At 65.0% G+C, this 17,325-nt stretch overlaps 1 protein-coding gene and 1 long non-coding RNA gene across 2 annotated transcripts; one reads left to right on the top strand and one right to left on the bottom strand.

The window, feature by feature from the left end:
• Positions 1 to 676: 676 nt before the first annotated feature.
• Positions 677 to 2,348, bottom strand: LOC135330073 (uncharacterized). The gene is made up of 2 exons (XR_010391829.1): positions 1,495 to 2,348; positions 677 to 1,393 (listed from the first exon to the last, which is right to left on the bottom strand). It is a non-coding gene; the product is annotated as an uncharacterized LOC135330073 (long non-coding RNA).
• Positions 2,349 to 7,394: 5,046 nt separating this feature from the next.
• On the top strand, positions 7,395 to 15,675 carry PSMF1 (proteasome inhibitor subunit 1). Its single transcript, XM_064521681.1, has 7 exons — positions 7,395 to 7,641; positions 9,172 to 9,324; positions 9,991 to 10,073; positions 10,716 to 10,901; positions 12,433 to 12,486; positions 14,512 to 14,670; positions 14,819 to 15,675. The coding sequence occupies exons 1-7, from the start codon at positions 7,513 to 7,515 to the stop codon at positions 14,868 to 14,870; spliced, it is 816 nt and encodes a 271-aa protein (XP_064377751.1). The 5' UTR covers positions 7,395 to 7,512; the 3' UTR covers positions 14,871 to 15,675.
• The last annotated feature ends 1,650 nt before the right edge of the window (positions 15,676 to 17,325 follow it).

Raw genomic sequence — 17,325 nt, 5'->3', positions numbered from 1 at the left:
CCCAGGGCTGGGGACGGCAGACGAAGGGGTCCGTAACGCTTCCTGCTCGGGATACCCGGGAAGAGGATCCCGTGGAAACTGCTCACGGGGCAGGGTGGGCTTGCACCACCCCGGCTGGGGCTCTCGTGTCTGCACAAAATAATCGCTCTGCATTGGAATTATAAGAATATATATAATATATTCTTTTATATATATATATAAGAATAATTGCTCTGCCCTCATCTGGCACCCGGAGCAAAGAAAAGGGAAAGGCTGGGCGGGCCGGCTGGCGAAAGCCGGAGCGAGCTCCCCGCCGCCGGGCTCGCGGGCAGCGCAGAGGGTCCCCGGGCGCCCTGAGCCCCCCCAGCACCCGGCTGCAGCCCCGACTCCGGGATGCGTTTGCAAAGAAATCTGGGCTGTGTTTGCTCTGCCTCCGGGGTGGAATCGGTGCAAGGCCCCGCACTCGCCTCCCACACCAACAGCGGGCAGCAGCGGCTACCGGCCCCGATGTGCCTCCGCGCCCCGGCGGCCAGCTGCCTCTCCTCGCCGTTCCCCCTCTGCATTTTGTCCTACTTTTCTTCTTCTTCTTCTTCTTTTGATTTTTCATAGTCCTTTAAACACTGTAAAAATTTAATACAAAGGAAATTAAAAAACCCAGAGGAACTATTCTCAAAAATCATTTCACAATATTCACATATCCCTCAGCAAATTTAATTTGTAGGAAATAGAGAACAAAATATGATAATAAAGAGTTTCTAAACAAACCCTAATGCTTTGCATGTGTAAGCGCGGATGGCGCAGGAGGTACCCGGCCGAAGAGGCGCGTGGGGCAGGCGGGGAGCTCCGGCTCGCAGCGATGCCCGGGGACGCGGCTCCTCCTGGCCCCGGGGTTTCCCCGGAGCAGGCGGGTGAGCCCAGGCCTGGGATCCCGGCACGACAGCAGCCGTGGCCCCTTCCGCGCTGGGCTGCGGGGCTCGCCGGGGGCTCTGCCCGGGCAGCGGTGCTGGGGACTGGCATGAGACGGCTGTGCCGTGCCACGCTGCACCGTGCTGCACTGTGCCATGCTCCATGCCACGCTGCACGACGCCGTGCTGTGCCGGACCATGCCACGCCACGCTGCTCCATGCCACGCTGCATGACGCCGTGCTGTGCCGTGCTGCACCAAGCCGCATTGCACCGTGCCGTGCCGTGCCGTGCCGTGCCGTGGGGCTCCTGCGGCTGCAGCCGTGCGGGAGCAAGGGCCCCCTGCACAGACGGGGGCTGCGGTGTCCCCTCGCCCTCACCCGCGCACGCACACATGCAGTGCTCGGCGCGACAGAGGCGTTTCCTTTTCCATGTGTTCTTCTTGCAGGTTGTGGCTGTACCTCTCGCCCTCTTTTTTTTTTCCTCCCCCTTCTTTTAATTTACCTGGCACCTAGAGGAGAATTTCCCCTTTAAATACCCAGCCTCACATTTTAATGCCTTTTATTCTATATCTTAATTAGCAAACCGGAAAAAATGTGAGTTGTTACATACCATACGTGAGCCTGTGCCTCAAATTGCAACGGAGGGAGGTTTGTTCCCAAACTGTTTCATCCACCCGTGCTTGGGCCACGAGGGAGGGAGAAACGCCTCGCGGTGCCGGCTGTAGCATCGCCCTGCAGCCGGAGCAACCCGCCCTGTTTCAAATTAAGCGATGAAGCCCTCCGCGAGGCACTGCGGCCGGGCAGAGCAGCCCCCGGGGCTTGGGGCTTTGCACCCGGATTGCTGTGCGCTGCTGAACCCCCAGGGTTTCCACCGCAGGGCTGTTCTGGGAAGCACTGGAACGATTGGCTTCCTAATTATTTTCAAAACGCGTTGGCAGCCCCGCTCGGACGGGGATTCGATCCGCTTTAAACACAGCGTTCAAGCGTGCTCGGCGTCCTGGAAGTGCTAATTGCGTGTGCGCTCTGCGCCGCGGCGGAGGGCCTGCTCTCGCCGCCCGCCCCTCCTGCCGCGGCGGCTGCCAGCGTGTGCCTGGAATTTCTTCCCCAGAGAAAAACCTCCTTTCTCTTCCCTTGGTGTCGTCTTTCCCGAGAATTGAATTTAGGGGAACTTCGGAGGAGGTCGAGTTTTCGCGGAACGGCCGCCCTCCTGCTCCGGGAAACGCCGGGAGCCCCGGGGAGACGAGGGGCAAGGCTGGTCCCGGCTGCCAGCAACGCCGGCCTGCAGCCCAGGCACGGCGATGCCCTGTCCTGCCGGTGTCCCCTGCCACGGCGATTGCAGGGGACAGGAGGTCACAGCCACCAAGCAGAGCCCACAGAGGAGGGTGCCAGCTGCCCTCTGCCACGTGCCCTGTGTGTGCCCTGCGCCCTCCTGCGTCACCACGGAGCATCCCTCCCCAGGGAGCATCCCTCCCCATGGAGCATCCCTCCCCACAGGGCACCTCTCCCCATGGAGCATCCCTCCCCAGGGAGCACCTCTCCCCATGGAGCATCCCTCCCCACGGAGCATCCCTCTCCATGGGGCATCCCTCCCCATGCAGCATCCCTCCCCATGGAGCATCCCTCCCTGCAGGACATCCCTCCCCATGGAGCATCCCTCCCCACGGCTCTCAGCTGGGACGGGAGCAGCGCGGGCGGGAGGCACAGCGTTACCTGCCGGGGGGTCCGTGCTCCGAGCCCCGGCCCCGCTCAGCTTCGGGCTTGCCGGGCCCCTCGGCCGGCTGAGCTGCACCGGCTTCCCCGTCCACGAGAAAGGATGAACGTCCTGAGGGAGGGACGATGCTCTCCTGTCCCCACGGCAGCTCCCATGGCAAGGGGGGGGGAATGTCCCAGCCCCCTCGCTCCCCGAGCACCCGAGGGTGCCAGCTGAGAGCACCCTGAGCCCAGCGGCGCGGGGACCTCCCGCTCCCCGAAGCAGCACCGAAAACACCGACAGGGCCATGAGAGGGACCAGGGACCATCCCCGCGTCTCCCTGCTCCTCCCTCCGGCCGCGGCTGCGCTCCGGCCCCGGCGCTCGCCTGGCCCGCGTGCCGCACGGTGCCCCGAGGCCGGTCCTCGCCCGGCGCGGCACGGCACAGCCGGATGATGCACCAGCCGCCCCGGCTGCGCTGCCGGCACGGAGGGCTGCCGGGCTGCCAGAGAGGCGGGCGGTTGGGAAATCTGTTTCCTCTTGCGCTCGTTACGACATTGCCCAGGCACATCCACCCGGAGCGCTGAGGCAGCCGGAAAGTATGAAGGTCAGGGAGGCTGCGGTTAGCGTGACGGAGATAAGCTGGCCGCCGCCGGAGCTTCCTCCACCTGCCCCGCGCCGGGCACCGCCAGCCCCGGTGCAGCCGGTGTGCAGCCTGGGGACGGGAGCGCCGCTGCCGGGGCCTCGCCGAGGCAGCTCGGGGCTCCGGGTCTGGAGCCGCCGCCGGGGTCCCGCGGCAGGACGGTTTCCCCCCGGGTAGCAAAGGCGGTGGGGGAGCATCCTGGGACCCGGAGCATCCTGGGACCCGGAGCATCCTGGGACCTGGAGCATCCTCGGATGCACCGCGCCAGCCCCCGCGGCATTCGCGCCTCCCTCCTCTCGCCCGGAGCTGGCAGCCATTCTGACCAGGGGAAGGGAAAACAAATGAAGTCGCAACCCAAATATCAGCTCTCTTGCAAAAGCCCTGCCTGCCCGAAGGAATTCTCCCGTCGGTCCAAGGGTGGGAGAGGAAGTATCCCAGCCTTCGGCTCCAATTAGAGGAGCTTCCCTGACGAAACGAAGCAGCCAGGAAGTTACTTAACCGGTGCGTTGACGTGGGCCGGCTTCCCGCGCGGCCGTGACCACTGCGGGGTGGTAGTAAGATGGATGGAAAAACTCCAGCTTGATAAGCACTTGGTGTAGCTCGTGCACAAATCCCTGTCCCGTCCCCGCGTTAAGGGGCTGCGTTTTCCTGGAACGTGAAATTCCTGATTATTGCCACGCTCGCGGACCTGCAGCTGGGTTGCGGGGGGCGAGGGGGAATCCCTGCTGAGGTCTCCCACCGTGCCCCGGCGGGACGCAGGTCGCACGGAGCATTTTCACGCCTGTGCTGGGCCGGGCCGGGACTGAGGACCGGGTTTTTGGGGGGAAGACTCGTGATTTCCGCCTCGGGAGAGGACACGCAAACGAAGGCACCAGGAGCCGAGGGAGGGGCCCCGGGTACGCCACGGGCCCGCACGGGGGACGGCTGGGCCCGAGAAGAGAAGCGTGGATGCCGCCAAAGCCTGCAACCAGCCCCGCTGCCCATCAGAAACAGCCGCGGGCGGGTGGAAACGGCCTGGGGGGAACCACGAGCCCGGCACCGGGGAGGCTCCGGCTCAGGCATCTCCTGCCCTTCCCACCGAACCCGATCAGACGCCTCTGCTGCTAAGCAGACACCTCCGTGGGCTGCATCGCCCAGGCCTGCTGCGCGGAGGAGCCCCGAGTCCTCTGCCCGGCCCCACGTCCAGCCCCACGGGACGCCACACCCGTCCCACCACGCTGCACCTCCGTGGCCGCTCCTGCGCCAGCCCCCAGCCCTGCACCTAGGGCCGCTGCGCCCGTCTCCCACCAAGGCCGTCCAGGTCTCGGGACAGGTCGCCCTCCGTCCCCTCGTTGCGCCGGAGATCCCGACCCAGCGGTTTCCCAAGCGGAGCAGGAGCCTCCCGGCATCGCCGCCTTCCCCGGCAGCCGCGCCGGCGAGGGGCTGCGGGGACCACGGCCGTGCCACGTCACCGGGCCGTACGCAGCCTCCGGCCACCCCCCACCAACCGCGTCACGCTCCCCCCGCTTACACATGAGCAAAGAAGCCACCGGGAAGGTCCGGAGTGCCGCGCACACGCGATGGCATCCAGGCCCTGTTGAAATCCGTGGCAGCTTTCCTACCGCCTCCCCCACGGGCAGAGCTTCGGCTTGGCTCCGCAGCCCGTCCGTGTGCCGCGCCGGCGAGGTCGGCGAGAGGTGCACGGCCTCGGCGGCCCCCGGGGGGGTGACTCACGCGAGGGCAGCGCCGGAGCAGCCCCCGGCGAGGAAGCCCTACGCTCTGCGGTCAGCTGCTCCGCTTCACCGGCTTCTTGAGGGGGAAGTGGAAAGAGTGGCCTGTGCGTTAATTAATACACGCCTAATGAAGTCAAGATGAGTCAGAGCATCCCAGAGGAGCTGGAAGGCAGCGGATCACGGCTTTCCCTGGCAACCGGGCTGCTTCATCCAAGGGATTGCTCCAGCCTCACCTCCTGCCCCCGGCGTTGACGGGGTGGCGGTGGCAGCGGCAGCGGCAGCTCCCGGCCCCGTGCTGGGCACGGGACCGCAGAGGAGACCAGCTCGGGTCAGCAACCAGCTCGGAAAAAAGTCCCTGACCACCTTTCAGTGGCAACTTTAAGGAGAACTTAAGCGTTATAAGTAACGTGGCCCCGAGGAGGGAGACGCGGAAGGAATGAAAATCGCCCTGGTCATAGCCGTGCAGCTCTGTGGCCCCCCCGGACCGGCGCCTCAGGGGAGCAGGAGCAAACACGGAACCCCAGCGTGCGTCTGAACGCGCCCTGCGCCGTTCTCTTGCCGTTTCGATGCCGGGGTCAGCAAACGCGCTGCTCCCACGCGGACCCGTGCCTGGGAAGAGCCGGGCTGCAGAAAAGCACCGGGAAGTGGAAAACGAAGCCGGGCAGCTCTCCACCGAGCGGGACTCCCAGCCGCACGGCGCAAACGCGTGGCCGCGGCGGAGACCCCCGACTGCCCCGCGCAGCCGAGCAGGGTAACGGCACGTGGAAATTACTCGCGCAAGCCCTTCCCCACGCCGTTTCCAGTCCCATGTCCAAAAGGGAGCAATTACGCATGCAAATGCGTCCCACGCATACAAATTTGCAGGGCACTCGGAGACCCGGCAGCAGCGGTGGTGGCGGTGGCTTTTCTTCGCCGAGCTGCAGGTGGAACACGAGGTTCCTGCAGCCCCGCAGACGCGGGCTGCTCCGTTGGGTGGTTATGGGTTTTTTTTAACTCTTTGGTTCCCCTTTAACACTCCGAGGAGATGGGGAAAAACTGGTCAATGCCGCAAAGTGGAAATGAGGGAAAAGCCGAGAAAAAATAAACCGTGTGGAACGACCTGCTGGGCAGGGAGCTGAGGAGGGAGACGGTCGGAGCAGCCCCGCAGAGGGGGCCGGGATGCCGGGCCAGGTCGGGCCGGGGGGCCGGGACCCTGGGAAGGGCCCCGTGGGCGCAGCAGGACCGGAGCGGAGCCGCCGGGGACGGGGACCCTCTAGCGTGCGCGGCCCCACCGGGCCCCCCACCACGGGACCCCCCCCACGGGACCCTGAAGCCGCAGCCTGGCCCACAGCCCAGCCTGGGCCCCACAGCCTGGCCCCAAAAGTGAACCTGGGCCCCACAGCCCAGTCCATAGCCCAGCCTGTAACCCAGCCCCACAGCCAGGCCCCACAACCCAGTCTGGCCCCACAGCCCAGCCCATAGCCCGGCCCCACAGCCAGGCCCCACAGCCCAGCCCAGCTCAGCCCCACAGCCCAGTCCATAGCCCAGCCCCACAGCCCAGCCTGTAACCCAGCCCCACAGCCAGGCCCCACAACCCAGTCTGGCCCCACAGCCCAGCCCATAGCCCGGCCCCACAGCCAGGCCCCACAGCCCAGCCCAGCTCAGCCCCACAGCCCAGTCCATAGCCCAGCCCCACAGCCCAGCCTGTAACCCAGCCCCACAGCCAGGCCCCACAACCCAGTCTGGCCCCACAGCCCAGCCCATAGCCCGGCCCCACAGCCAGGCCCCACAGCCCAGCCCAGCTCAGCCCCACAGCCCAGTCCATAGCCCAGCCCCACAGCCCAGCCTGTAACCCAGCCCCACAGCCAGGCCCCACAACCCAGTCTGGCCCCACAGCCCAGCCCATAGCCCGGCCCCACAGCCAGGCCCCACAGCCCAGCCCAGCTCAGCCCCACAGCCCAGTCCATAGCCCAGCCCCACAGCCCAGCCTGTAACCCAGCCCCACAGCCAGGCCCCACAACCCAGTCTGGCCCCACAGCCCAGCCCATAGCCCGGCCCCACAGCCAGGCCCCACAGCCCAGCCCAGCTCAGCCCCACAGCCCAGTCCATAGCCCAGCCCCACAGCCCAGCCTGTAACCCAGCCCCACAGCCAGGCCCCACAACCCAGTCTGGCCCCACAGCCCAGCCCATAGCCCGGCCCCACAGCCAGGCCCCACAGCCCAGCCCAGCTCAGCCCCACAGCCCAGTCCATAGCCCAGCCCCACAGCCCAGCCTGTAACCCAGCCCCACAGCCAGGCCCCACAACCCAGTCTGGCCCCACAGCCCAGCCCATAGCCCGGCCCCACAGCCAGGCCCCACAGCCCAGCCCAGCTCAGCCCCACAGCCCAGTCCATAGCCCAGCCCCACAGCCCAGCCTGTAACCCAGCCCCACAGCCAGGCCCCACAACCCAGTCTGGCCCCACAGCCCAGCCCATAACCCAGCCCCACACATAGGCCCGGCCCCCAGCGCGGCGCTGCGGTGGCGGCGTCGGCCGCGGCCCTCGCGCTCCCCCCGGCGGGGCCCCGCGGCTGCTCCCGGCTCCCCGCTCCCCGCTCGCGGCGGCGTCATGGCGGGGCTGGAGCCGCTCTACGCCTCGGCGCGGGCCGCCATCTCCCGCCCGCAGGACGCGCTGCTCTGCGGCGTCCACTGGGAGCTGGTGCGGCACGGCTACCGCTGCCTGGGCGCCGGCGACCAGGTACCGCCCGCCCCCCCGGCCCGGCCCGGCCCGGCCCGGCTCGGCTCGGCTCGGCCCGGGGCGCCGCTAGGCCCCGCCAGGCCGCGGCCTTTCCCAGCCGCCGAGCCGCCGCCCCCAGCCCCAGCCCGGCGCCTGCGGGGCCTCCGCCGTGCGGGGCCGGGGGCACGAAGGGTCCCGGTGCTGGGGGGGGGGGTCCCGGTGCTGGGGGGTGCTCGGGGGGGTCGCGGTACTCGGGAAGGTTCCGGTGCTCGGGGGGGTCCTGGTGCTCCAGGAGGTGCTGGGGGGGGTCCCGGTGCTGGGGGGTTCTGGTGCTCGAGGGGGTTCTGGGGGGTTCCCGGTGCTCGGGAGGCTGCTGGGGGGGTCCCGGTGCTCGGGGGGGGGTTCTGGGGGGGAGCGCCCGGTGCTCGGGGAGTGCCCGGTGCTCGGGGGGGTGCTCGGGGGGGTCCTGGTGCTCCAGAAGGTGCTCTGGGGGGTCCCGGTGCCGGGGGGTCCTGGTGCTCGGGGGGGTGCTGGGGGGGTCCCGGTGTTGGGGGGGGTCCTGGTGCTGGGGGGGGCAGTGCTGGGGGCCTAGTGCGGTACTGGGAAGGGGGACAGTGCGCTGCTGGGGGGTCCCAGTGCTCGGGGGGACTCGGTGCTTGTGGGGGGGGACACGGTGTTGGGGAGGTGTCTCAGTTCAGGGGGGTCCTGGTGCTGAGCGGATCCCAGTGCTGGGGGGGCAGTGCTGGGGGCCCTAGTGCAGTACTGGGAAGGGGGACAGTGCAGTGCTGGGGGTGTCCCCATGCTTGGTGGGGGGCTGGGGAGGAGTCCCCATGCTGGGGGGGTCCTAGTGCTTGGGAGGCACCAGTGCTCATTGGGGGGTCCTCAGTGTTTAGGGGGGGGTCTCGGTGCTTGGGGGGGACCTGGTGCTCAGGGGGGTTCTGGTGCTGGGGGGGAGTCTCAGTTTTCGGTGGGTGGGACCCATTGCAGTACTCCCAGGAGGAGCCCTCAGTGCAGGGGGGTCCCTGGGTTGGGGGGCTGGTGTGGTGCTGGGGGGGGGGGGTCCCATACTGGGGGGACCCGGTGCAGGGCTGGGGACAGGCAGTGACCAGGGTGCAGGGCGCTGTCCCAGCCGAGAAACACCCGGGTGCCCAGGGAGGGAACAGCCCGCAGCAATGCCCCCCCCGGCAGCGACCGCCCTGGGGCTGGCGCAGACAGGGTGACGTTTCCCCGGGCAGCTGCATCCCACGCTGGGGGGTCGAGAGGTGCCGGGCAGTGAAGAGCATCGTCCCCCCGTCTGCATCTTCTCAGTGGGCAAAGGGCGGTTGTGTCCCCTCCTGTGCCAGGGCAGGGGTCCCGTGGGGGGTGGGCAGGCCCTGTGCACTGGCGATCAGACCCTGCTGCTGTAGTCGAAGCCTAGGGTCGAACGGAGGGATCCCTGCAGGAGACCTCGATCTCCTCCCGGATCTCTCCACATGGCCAGGACAGGTTTTCCTGGCCCTGCAGCAATTTGGGCTGGTGGTCAAGGCCTCAGCAGCGTCTCTCTCCTTGCAGCCAGGTCCTGATGAAAGGAAGTCAGAGCTGCTGCCGGACGGCTGGCAGGCCAACAAGGAGCTGTACACGCTGCGCTACAAGTCCACGGACGATTCCCGCGAGCTGCTGCTGAAGGCGATCATGGTGGAAGACAGCATGATCCTCAACGTCATGGTGAGCATCGGGGCTGGTCCCTGCAGGCACTGTGGTCCTCCCGGTGCAGCAGTCACTGTCACCCAAAATGCCCCGGGTGCAAAGAACAGCAGAACCCATTTTTAAAATGTTTCGCTTCTACTTGTTAGACCTTGCAGCAGCATTTTTTCCTCATTTGTCCCAGCTGCGGAGTTTGCATGGGGCAGACCCGGTGGCTGTAAAGCAGTAGGTTGTGATCTGCAAACCAGCCTGTGCAGTGGCACGTGTGGCTGCTCGAGCATCAGCTGCGTCAGGACAGGGATGCAGTCTGCTTTGCATGCACTGGCCCAGCAGCTGCCCCTTTTGTGTCCCTTTTCCAGCTCAGGATGTGTTTCTAGATCGCTTGCCCTGTCTCTACTGAGCACCTGCCCAGGGACTCTCTGCCCCACGCCGTGGGCCCAGGCTGTGCCACAGGATTTGTCTTTGACCCTGTACAGCCCCGGCTGGGGGAGCGAGCAGGGAGAGCCTCGCTGGACGCGGGAGCTTGTTTGCTCTTGGGGATTCAGGCACTGCGCACTGCTGTGGGCAGGCGTCCGGCGAGCCCCGTTCCTCGTGCATCCCGAGACCTTGCCTGGGGTCACAGCTGCTCCTTCCCTCAGTCCCGATTCTGCCCGGCTGCTGACTCCGTGTTTCACCTGTCCTTTGTAGGATCGCAGCTCTCAGAAGGTGGCAGATGTGACCTTGACGGTGGCCGATTACATCAACCCAGAACATCTGGACGATTTCCACAAGTAATCTCCGTCCCCAGCATTTTATGCAGGAGAAGATGTCCCATAGGCCTGGGGAGAGGGGACAGGTGGGAACAGAGAGCGCATTAGGAGGAGGCTGGAGGACTCTCCTCTCCAGGACAAACCCAAGGGCCTGCCAGCCTGTCTGCCCGTTTCTTCCCTCTCCCTCGTCCTTTCTGAACCTGGTGGTTGCTTCCTGCCTGTGTTCACAGCAACAGCGTGGCACATAGCTCGTTCCTAGCGCCACGCGGCTGGGTAGGGGGGACGGTGCTGTGCCCTTCTGCTGAGGGGGGGCTGCAGGATGGATACAGGGCTTTACAGACATCGGGAAGCAAGACACAGTGCCATGTCCTCTCCTTTCCTCCAAAGCAGACTTGATTGGGCTGTGGCCACAGCACAAGGGGTCCCCCCGGGCTGGATGGCACTTCTGCCCCCTCGAATGGGCCGTGGTGCCACTGCATGCTCTTCCCCTTCCCTTCCTGTCCCCTCCGTGCTGACAGCCGGGGACACAGCATGCGTGTATCAGAGAGGTTTTGCATGCATCCCTCCCCCTGCGACCCCTCTCACAGCCTCTCCTGGTCAGCACCCTGCAGCCATGGGTGCTCCGGCCTCCCCAGCCCACTGTCCCTCCTCTCCTCCCTGCAGAGTGTACAAGAACACCGAGGAGCTGAAGACGAGGATTGCTTCGGGCATCATTGCTCCCTTCGGGGCCCCCACGGAAAAGGCCAAAAAGGAGCCCCAGGCTGAGAAGAAGGATCCTGCCTTCCCTCGGGACTACGACCCTCTCAGGGTCCCTCCCCGGCAGCCGGCAGGCGCGAGAGAGCCATCCTGGTGAGTAAAGAGCGAGCAGCCGTTAGATGGGACGTGGTCCTGGTCTCCCTAAACTCCGTGTCTGCCCCCTCCTTGTTGGAGATCCCCGCCTTGCACATGTGGGATGGGGAGTGAAGGAGATCCAGGCCTTCCCAGCCGGTTCCAGGCTCATCGGCCGCCTGCTTTGGTTTAATTTTAAGCTGCCCTTTGAGGGAAGGGCTGTTCAGGAGCTGTCTGCTGGTCGGACTCTCCTTGGGCACTGCCTGGGGATTTAGCTGCAGACCCACAACCCAGCAGGGACAGGGCAGAGTGCAGGGCTGGGGGGAGGTGGGGGATGGAAGGAGAGAGGCCCTGCCCAGCGCTGCCTGAGGGACCGTCAGGGCTCTGGCAGAGAAAGGATGGCAGTGGGAAAGGCAGCGCTGTCACGGGGCTGAGCAGCCTCCAGGAGGGAAACGGCTCCGGGTGTCAGTTCGGGCCATGGGCTCTGGCAGAGCTGTGGGGACTGTGCTGACAGCAGAGCGGTGGGGGGGTGCAGAGCTCTGCCTTAGCTTTGCACAGAGCTGCGGGCTCCTCAAAGGGTCAGGCAAGGCCTCTGCCTCGCTGCGGCAGGCAGAGCTGCCTTCCCAGCACCGTCGCCCTGGCTGGAGCTTGGGGCAAGGCCCGGGAGGGGTGTGGTCCAGAGACCTCTTCTTGCTCGCGTGGCCCTGCATCCCCCTTGAAACCATTTGCTGGCAAAGCTGAGGTGAGGGGACACGCAGCACCTTCTTCACCATCCCTGGTCCCTTTGTGCCCAGCCGCCCCTCGTGCTTGGCAGACGGGTCCCTCCCTTTCTAATCCCCGTTAGCTAGAAGTCAGCGGCACCGCAGTGGCTCTGCATCTCTGGGGGACTGGCCGTGGCTTCTGTCTTGCATGTCACCCCGTGTTCCTTCAACCCCACTGCTGCTCACCAGTGCTCGGGGCCGCTCAGGGTGCCAGCTCCTCCCCAGGGAGGCCCAGCGTGCCCGTGGGCAGACAGGCTGGGGCTAGACCGGGCGCTGAAACCATGTCATTGGCAAGGAGACGTGACAGCTGGCTGCAGGCTCTCCCCGCCCCACTGTCCTCACGCTCCTGGAAGCAGGGCTGTCTTTGTGTAGCTGGCTGGGACACGGTGGAGAGCCTGGCCTAGCCCAGCACTGCTCGGGGAGCCCCTGGTGTGGAAACTCCCAGCGTCCGCAGATAGCTCCCACCCAGAGCAGCGGGAGCAGCAGGGCACCCTTCATCTCAGCAAGCTTCCCAAAGCCTGCCGCGCGCACTGGTGTCCACACCCAGCTGCACCCCAGAGCAGAGAACGCGGTGTCCTGGACGTGGAGCGGGTTCTCCTAATGCCAGCCTGTTCACACGGGAGCCCTCGGTCACCCGGAGTCCTTTGGATCTGCAGCGTGGAGCCAGCGCTGTTGCGGTGGAAAAGCACCTACAGCAAACATGCTGGCTGCGCTGCCCTGTCCTTCCTTCCAGCTCCGTGTGGCCTGTCTCTCCCCGTGGCCAAAATCTCGCTCACTGTCTTGTGTTTCAGGCCTTCTCCCACGGGCCCCTTTGCTGTTGGTGTGGAAGACCTGGATCCTTTTAGGTGAGCGCGGCTGGGAGAAGTGGTGCTCTGCACGCCTGGGGAGCGTGTCCCCGCTCTGCCCTCGCTGCGTGTGGCGGTGGCTGGGGACTTCTCTGCAATAGCTGGAGTCTGCCCGGGTCAGGCATCCCGGGAAACGTCCCAAGTGCAGGCTGTAACGAGGCAGCTACTCTGTGTAAATTGCAAGGCACCAATTGACAGTTGCTAAACCTCAATATGGTTCTAATATCATAATAAGATCCTGTCTCTTGCATAGATGATAAGTTGCAATCTGCGTCTGTTTAATAATCAGCTTGTATTCATTTAAAATGCAGTAATTCCTTCAGTCAGTCAAAGCTGAATACATCGTTAAGTGAATGTAAGCCTCTAATATAAAATGTTAGCAGCTGCTGTGCCTGCAGCCCGGCAGTCTGTAGGAGAGGCTTAAACCTGAGCCCACAGATTCTCAAGTCCTGGTTGTGAACCTCCAGGCTGTCTGAGGCACTTGGGAGCAGGGATGCTGGAGGAAGCCCGGGCAGAGGCAGGGCTCTTTGGAGGGGTGCTCTACACGCGTCTCTCTCTCTGGGTCTTTGGTTTGGTTGGGAAAGGAGAACCTGTCATTTTCCATTCCTGTTAAAAGCACGTGGTCAGATGAAAACCAGCTCTTGGAATTACTGCAGAGCATCCTGCAGCCCATGGGAGTCCTGTTTGGAACCGCTGTCCTATGGGGATGTCATTTTTTCCCTCTTGCAAGATAGTGCTCCGAGGGTTTGGCTAGAAAAGGGCCAGCTAAAAATGTCCTGCCCTTGCTGGAATGGGAGGCCTGGAGCCTGGGTGGCTGGAAGGAAACCCGATAGCACAAGGAGAGGGGTTTCAGCTGTGGGGGAACCCTGTTTCCCTCACTGCCTCCAGCCCTTCATCAGAAGTTTCTCTGTAGAGGACAAAAAAGATTGTAAATGGAAGCAGATTTGTGTGCTGACACCTGCCAGAGCTGAGGCTGGAGACGGAGACTCCCAGGCATATGCTCGTGGGGCTGGGCTGTCCCGGGGCATTTTGGGCAGCCCGCCTGGCGTAATGGAACTCATTAGCACGGCTGTTAATGACTTGCACGATGGTAGCGGTGTCCAGAGGCTCCAGCCGAGTTTGCACAAAGCCGACCATGAAGAATGGCACTCGCAGCGTGGGGCAGCTCCGAGGAGCCGCTGCGGCCAGCAAATGACTTCCAGGCAGTTCTTTGGACTTCCAGGCAGTTCTTTGGAAAGGCGGCGGGAGCCTCGGCCGGATCCGCGAGCTCTTGCGACACCGCGCAGGGGCAGGACGTAACGCTCGCCTGGGGAGAGCCGGGAGCGGAGACGGCACTACGAGCCGGTGTCCGACGGATCCCCTGGAGCACAGTCAGCAGCCAGCCAGGGAACTTACCCAGCCATTGCCGGTCCCCTCAATCAGGGCAGCTCCTTGCAGGAACCGGAGGAAGAGGGAAGTTGCTGTTCCAGCCCGTTTTCTCGGCAGCTGAGGGAAACCCAGGGGTCTGTGTTGTCACTGGCACTGCGCAGAGCAAGCGGGGCAGGCGGAGCGGAGCGCTGCTGTTTTCCTGTGCATGTTTCCAGCCAGACTTTGGTGTTTGCTGGCGTGGCGGTGCCCTGGCTCGGGGGTGCATGCTGCAGCCATAGGACTCCCGCCTCGGCACAGTGTCGGGCATGATGTTGAGCCTTGATTCGCATCCCGCCTGTGACCGTAAGCTGGGGGCAGGTCTGCAGGGCTGTGATAGGAGCAGGGCGTGATGTGTTCGGGTTGCCTCCTGTGGCAGACAGCAGCCACCGTGGGGACAAGGGTCTGCCGTGCCTCTCCTCCGCACCCGTGAAAGGCTCTTTGTCTGGCTGCCGCGTGCTCGTCTTGCTGGGTTGTCCTGGCACGTGATACGATGTGTTAGGTCCCACGCGCTCCGTGTGGCGTGTCTCGGTTTAACCCTGGGTTCCCACTGACCGGCGTCCCTGCAGCAGGGTCTGGACCAGGGCGGCTCCCTCACCTTTCTGCCTCTCTTCTCCCCAGAGGTCGGGGTGGAGGAATGATTGCTGATCCTCTCAGATCCGGGATCCCGTGGCCTGGCCTAGACCCATCTGCAGGTCTCCCGAGCCGGCTTCCCCCAGGAGCAGTTCCACCAGGTGCCAGATTCGACCCCTTTGGTCCGTTAGGGGCCAACACGGCTGGGTAGGTATTTGGGCATGCCTGGGTAGCCCCTGCGGTGGGGGGCTGAAGAGCCCCTGCTCTTCACAGCCCTGCATCTCCTGGCTCATCCCTCTTGCTGAGGGCCTGAGCTCTCCCTCCTGATTTAACTGTGCTCTAAATTCCTTCCCAGGCCAAATCCAGACCACCTTCCCCCGCAAGGCTACGAGGACGTGTTCATGTGAGGAGTCTGGCACATGGTTTCTCAGCTGGCTTCAGTGAGAAGAATTTCCTGAGAAGCAGAAGTACTTTCATGCCGTTGCTCACCCGCTTGGTGGACTTCAATCTTTCCAGCAGTGTTTTTCCTCTCCCCACGCGGGGTGACCCGTGTTTCTGACCAGCTATAAAGGTTTCCGTATGTGTTGAACAGCAGAGGAGGCAGTAGGTTTATCTTGTTCCTTTTCGAAGGTCCGCAGCCATTTGTGCTCAGCTGAAACGCGCCTGCTGCACGCGAGACGGCGGCGTGGGGCGCGGAGCGGCGCTCCGAGAGCTGCCGGGTCGTTGGGAGGTTTCCTCCTCTGCCTCTCCAGGGCGGCACCGCTTCTGCCACTGGGTTTACGCAAGCGGTTGTTGCTGAGGCTGGAGCTGGCCTCTTGCCACCCCCGCGCTGAGGAGCTGCAGCTGGACCCGTGGCCCTTGTGGCCCCTGGGCTTAGAGGGAACCGACAGCAAAGCCTTAAATTTACATGAGAGGAGACGTAAGAGAGAAATGTAATTCCTGGCCCCACCTCGCGCCCTCTCTGCCCTGTAGTCCTGGTGTCTTCCATCTCCGGGGTGCCAGCTCATCACCCGCGCGACCGCCGCATCCCGCGTCAGCTCCCTGGGCTCAGCCATGCCGAGTCGCTCGGCAGAGCTGAGCCCAGCGCAGACCGGGGCCGTTCTGGTGACGCGCGGAGAGGGGGGATTCACTTCCCTGTGCTTTGTGGAAGGGGTTTACAGGAATGTCATGAAGGTTGTTCATGAGTTTCAAATAAAAACCTGATGAAACGTTGCTTTGGCGCTTGGTGGGGGTGGCCGGCGGCCCCCTTCGCGCTGCCCGGGGGAAGCAGAGCCCCGAGGGTGCCCTTGGGCTCCCGCTCGCTGCGCCCGGCTGCTCCCGCCGTCTCCCGCGCAGAGCATTCACCCTGCGAACCGGCTCTGCACCTTCCCCTGAGCTGCAGCGCTTCTCCAAGACAATGCGACTGTATTAAGAAAATGAAGTTGAGAGCAGCCTGGCTTTGGCTCCGGCTGCGCTGCCGGCACTAATTGGCTCTCCGGGGTATTGAGTGCTGTCGTTAGGCCGCGCGCAGCAGCGCAGACGCAGATGGAAGGGGGAAGCGATCCCCTTTGTGTGTCTCTTTTCCCCAAGAGCTTTTCCCCTTTAAACTCCTTTGCCTACAAACGCAGCTGGCAGAGCTCGGCCAGGCTCCTGCTCCTGCCGTGCCCGTGCTGCAGCTGAGCGCAGGGCTGGGCCAAGCGGGGCCTGTGGCTTTGCCTCCGGAGAAGGGAGCAGCCGACCTGGCTGCGCGGGGCTGGGGGCTGCGCGGGGCTGGGGGCTGCGGGGAGAGGCTCCTGCCGCAGCCGCGCTCGGCCAGGAGGCAGCAGGAGCAGCTCCTGCCAGCACGAGGCTCGATCCTGCCGAGCACCCAGCACCTCCCGTTCCCAGGGCGGCCGCGGGGAGCCGAGGCTGCTGGGGAGCTCATGGCCTTGTCCTGCTGCCGCGCATTTCGGGGAAGAAATCTCCCTTCGTTCAGCAGGGCCAGGGGGGTGCACGGAGCCGCAGCGGCTGCGCAGGGGCCGCGGTCAGAGATGGTGGTGCAGGAACACGACAGCTCGGAGCCAAAGCTGCCCCGCGCCCCAGCTCGCCCTGCAGCTGCCACCGTCCCCTGCGCTTTGCACCCCGGGCAGCGGCACCCTGCACCTCCCGCTGCAGCCGGCTCCGGAGCTCCGGCCTTATCAGACGGGCTCCTCTGCAGGAGGTGGCTGCTCTCTGCCGCCCGAGTTAATCGTGTGCCGCAGCCTTTCTGGAGGGAGAGATGCAGCTGGCGTTGATGGGGCTCATTAAAGCGAGCTGGTGCCGGGAGAGGCCGGGCTGAGGCCTGATGAACAACCCTTTGTGCGCGGCGCTTGGCCCCAGCGGCTCGGGGAGCAGGTGGGAAAGGCGATGCTTTAAAAGAGGACAAGTGCCCTGCGCTAGGGCACGGGCACGGAGGTATCGCGGGGCCCCCGGGCCTCCCGGGAGGCTGTGTCCGCTCTGCGGGAAGGAAAGGTCGGAGGAGGTGAGGATCCTCCCTCCGGGTCAGGAAAAGCCAGAGGGCAGGAGGCTCCTTAAAACCCCTGTGGCTCGCCCAGCTCGTATCCCAGGGCAGAGGGCTGGCGGGGATGAACCGCGGCGGTCGGAGCAGATCCGGTGCCCTGCTCGCGGGCTGCTGGCCGGGGAGGAGCCCCTTCCCCCGGGTGCAGCTCGGGGAGCAGCCGCCTCCACCGCCTGTTCATGCAGCGCCGAGCTTTTCTCCTCCTCCAACCTGCCGGGGCTGGCAGCATCCTTGCAGCCCCCGTCCTGCGGCTCCGCTCCGCGCGCTGCCGGGGCCCTCGCAGAAACAGCCCCGTTCCCCAGGCAGCACAAGCCGACGCGAAGCTGGAGCGCAGGCGAAGGCCGCTG

Source organism: Dromaius novaehollandiae, chromosome 16 (assembly GCF_036370855.1).
Source record: "Dromaius novaehollandiae isolate bDroNov1 chromosome 16, bDroNov1.hap1, whole genome shotgun sequence".
NCBI lineage: Eukaryota > Metazoa > Chordata > Aves > Casuariiformes > Dromaiidae > Dromaius > Dromaius novaehollandiae.
Note: the sequence above shows the minus strand (reverse complement) of the source record. Positions and strands in the feature narration are given on the sequence as shown.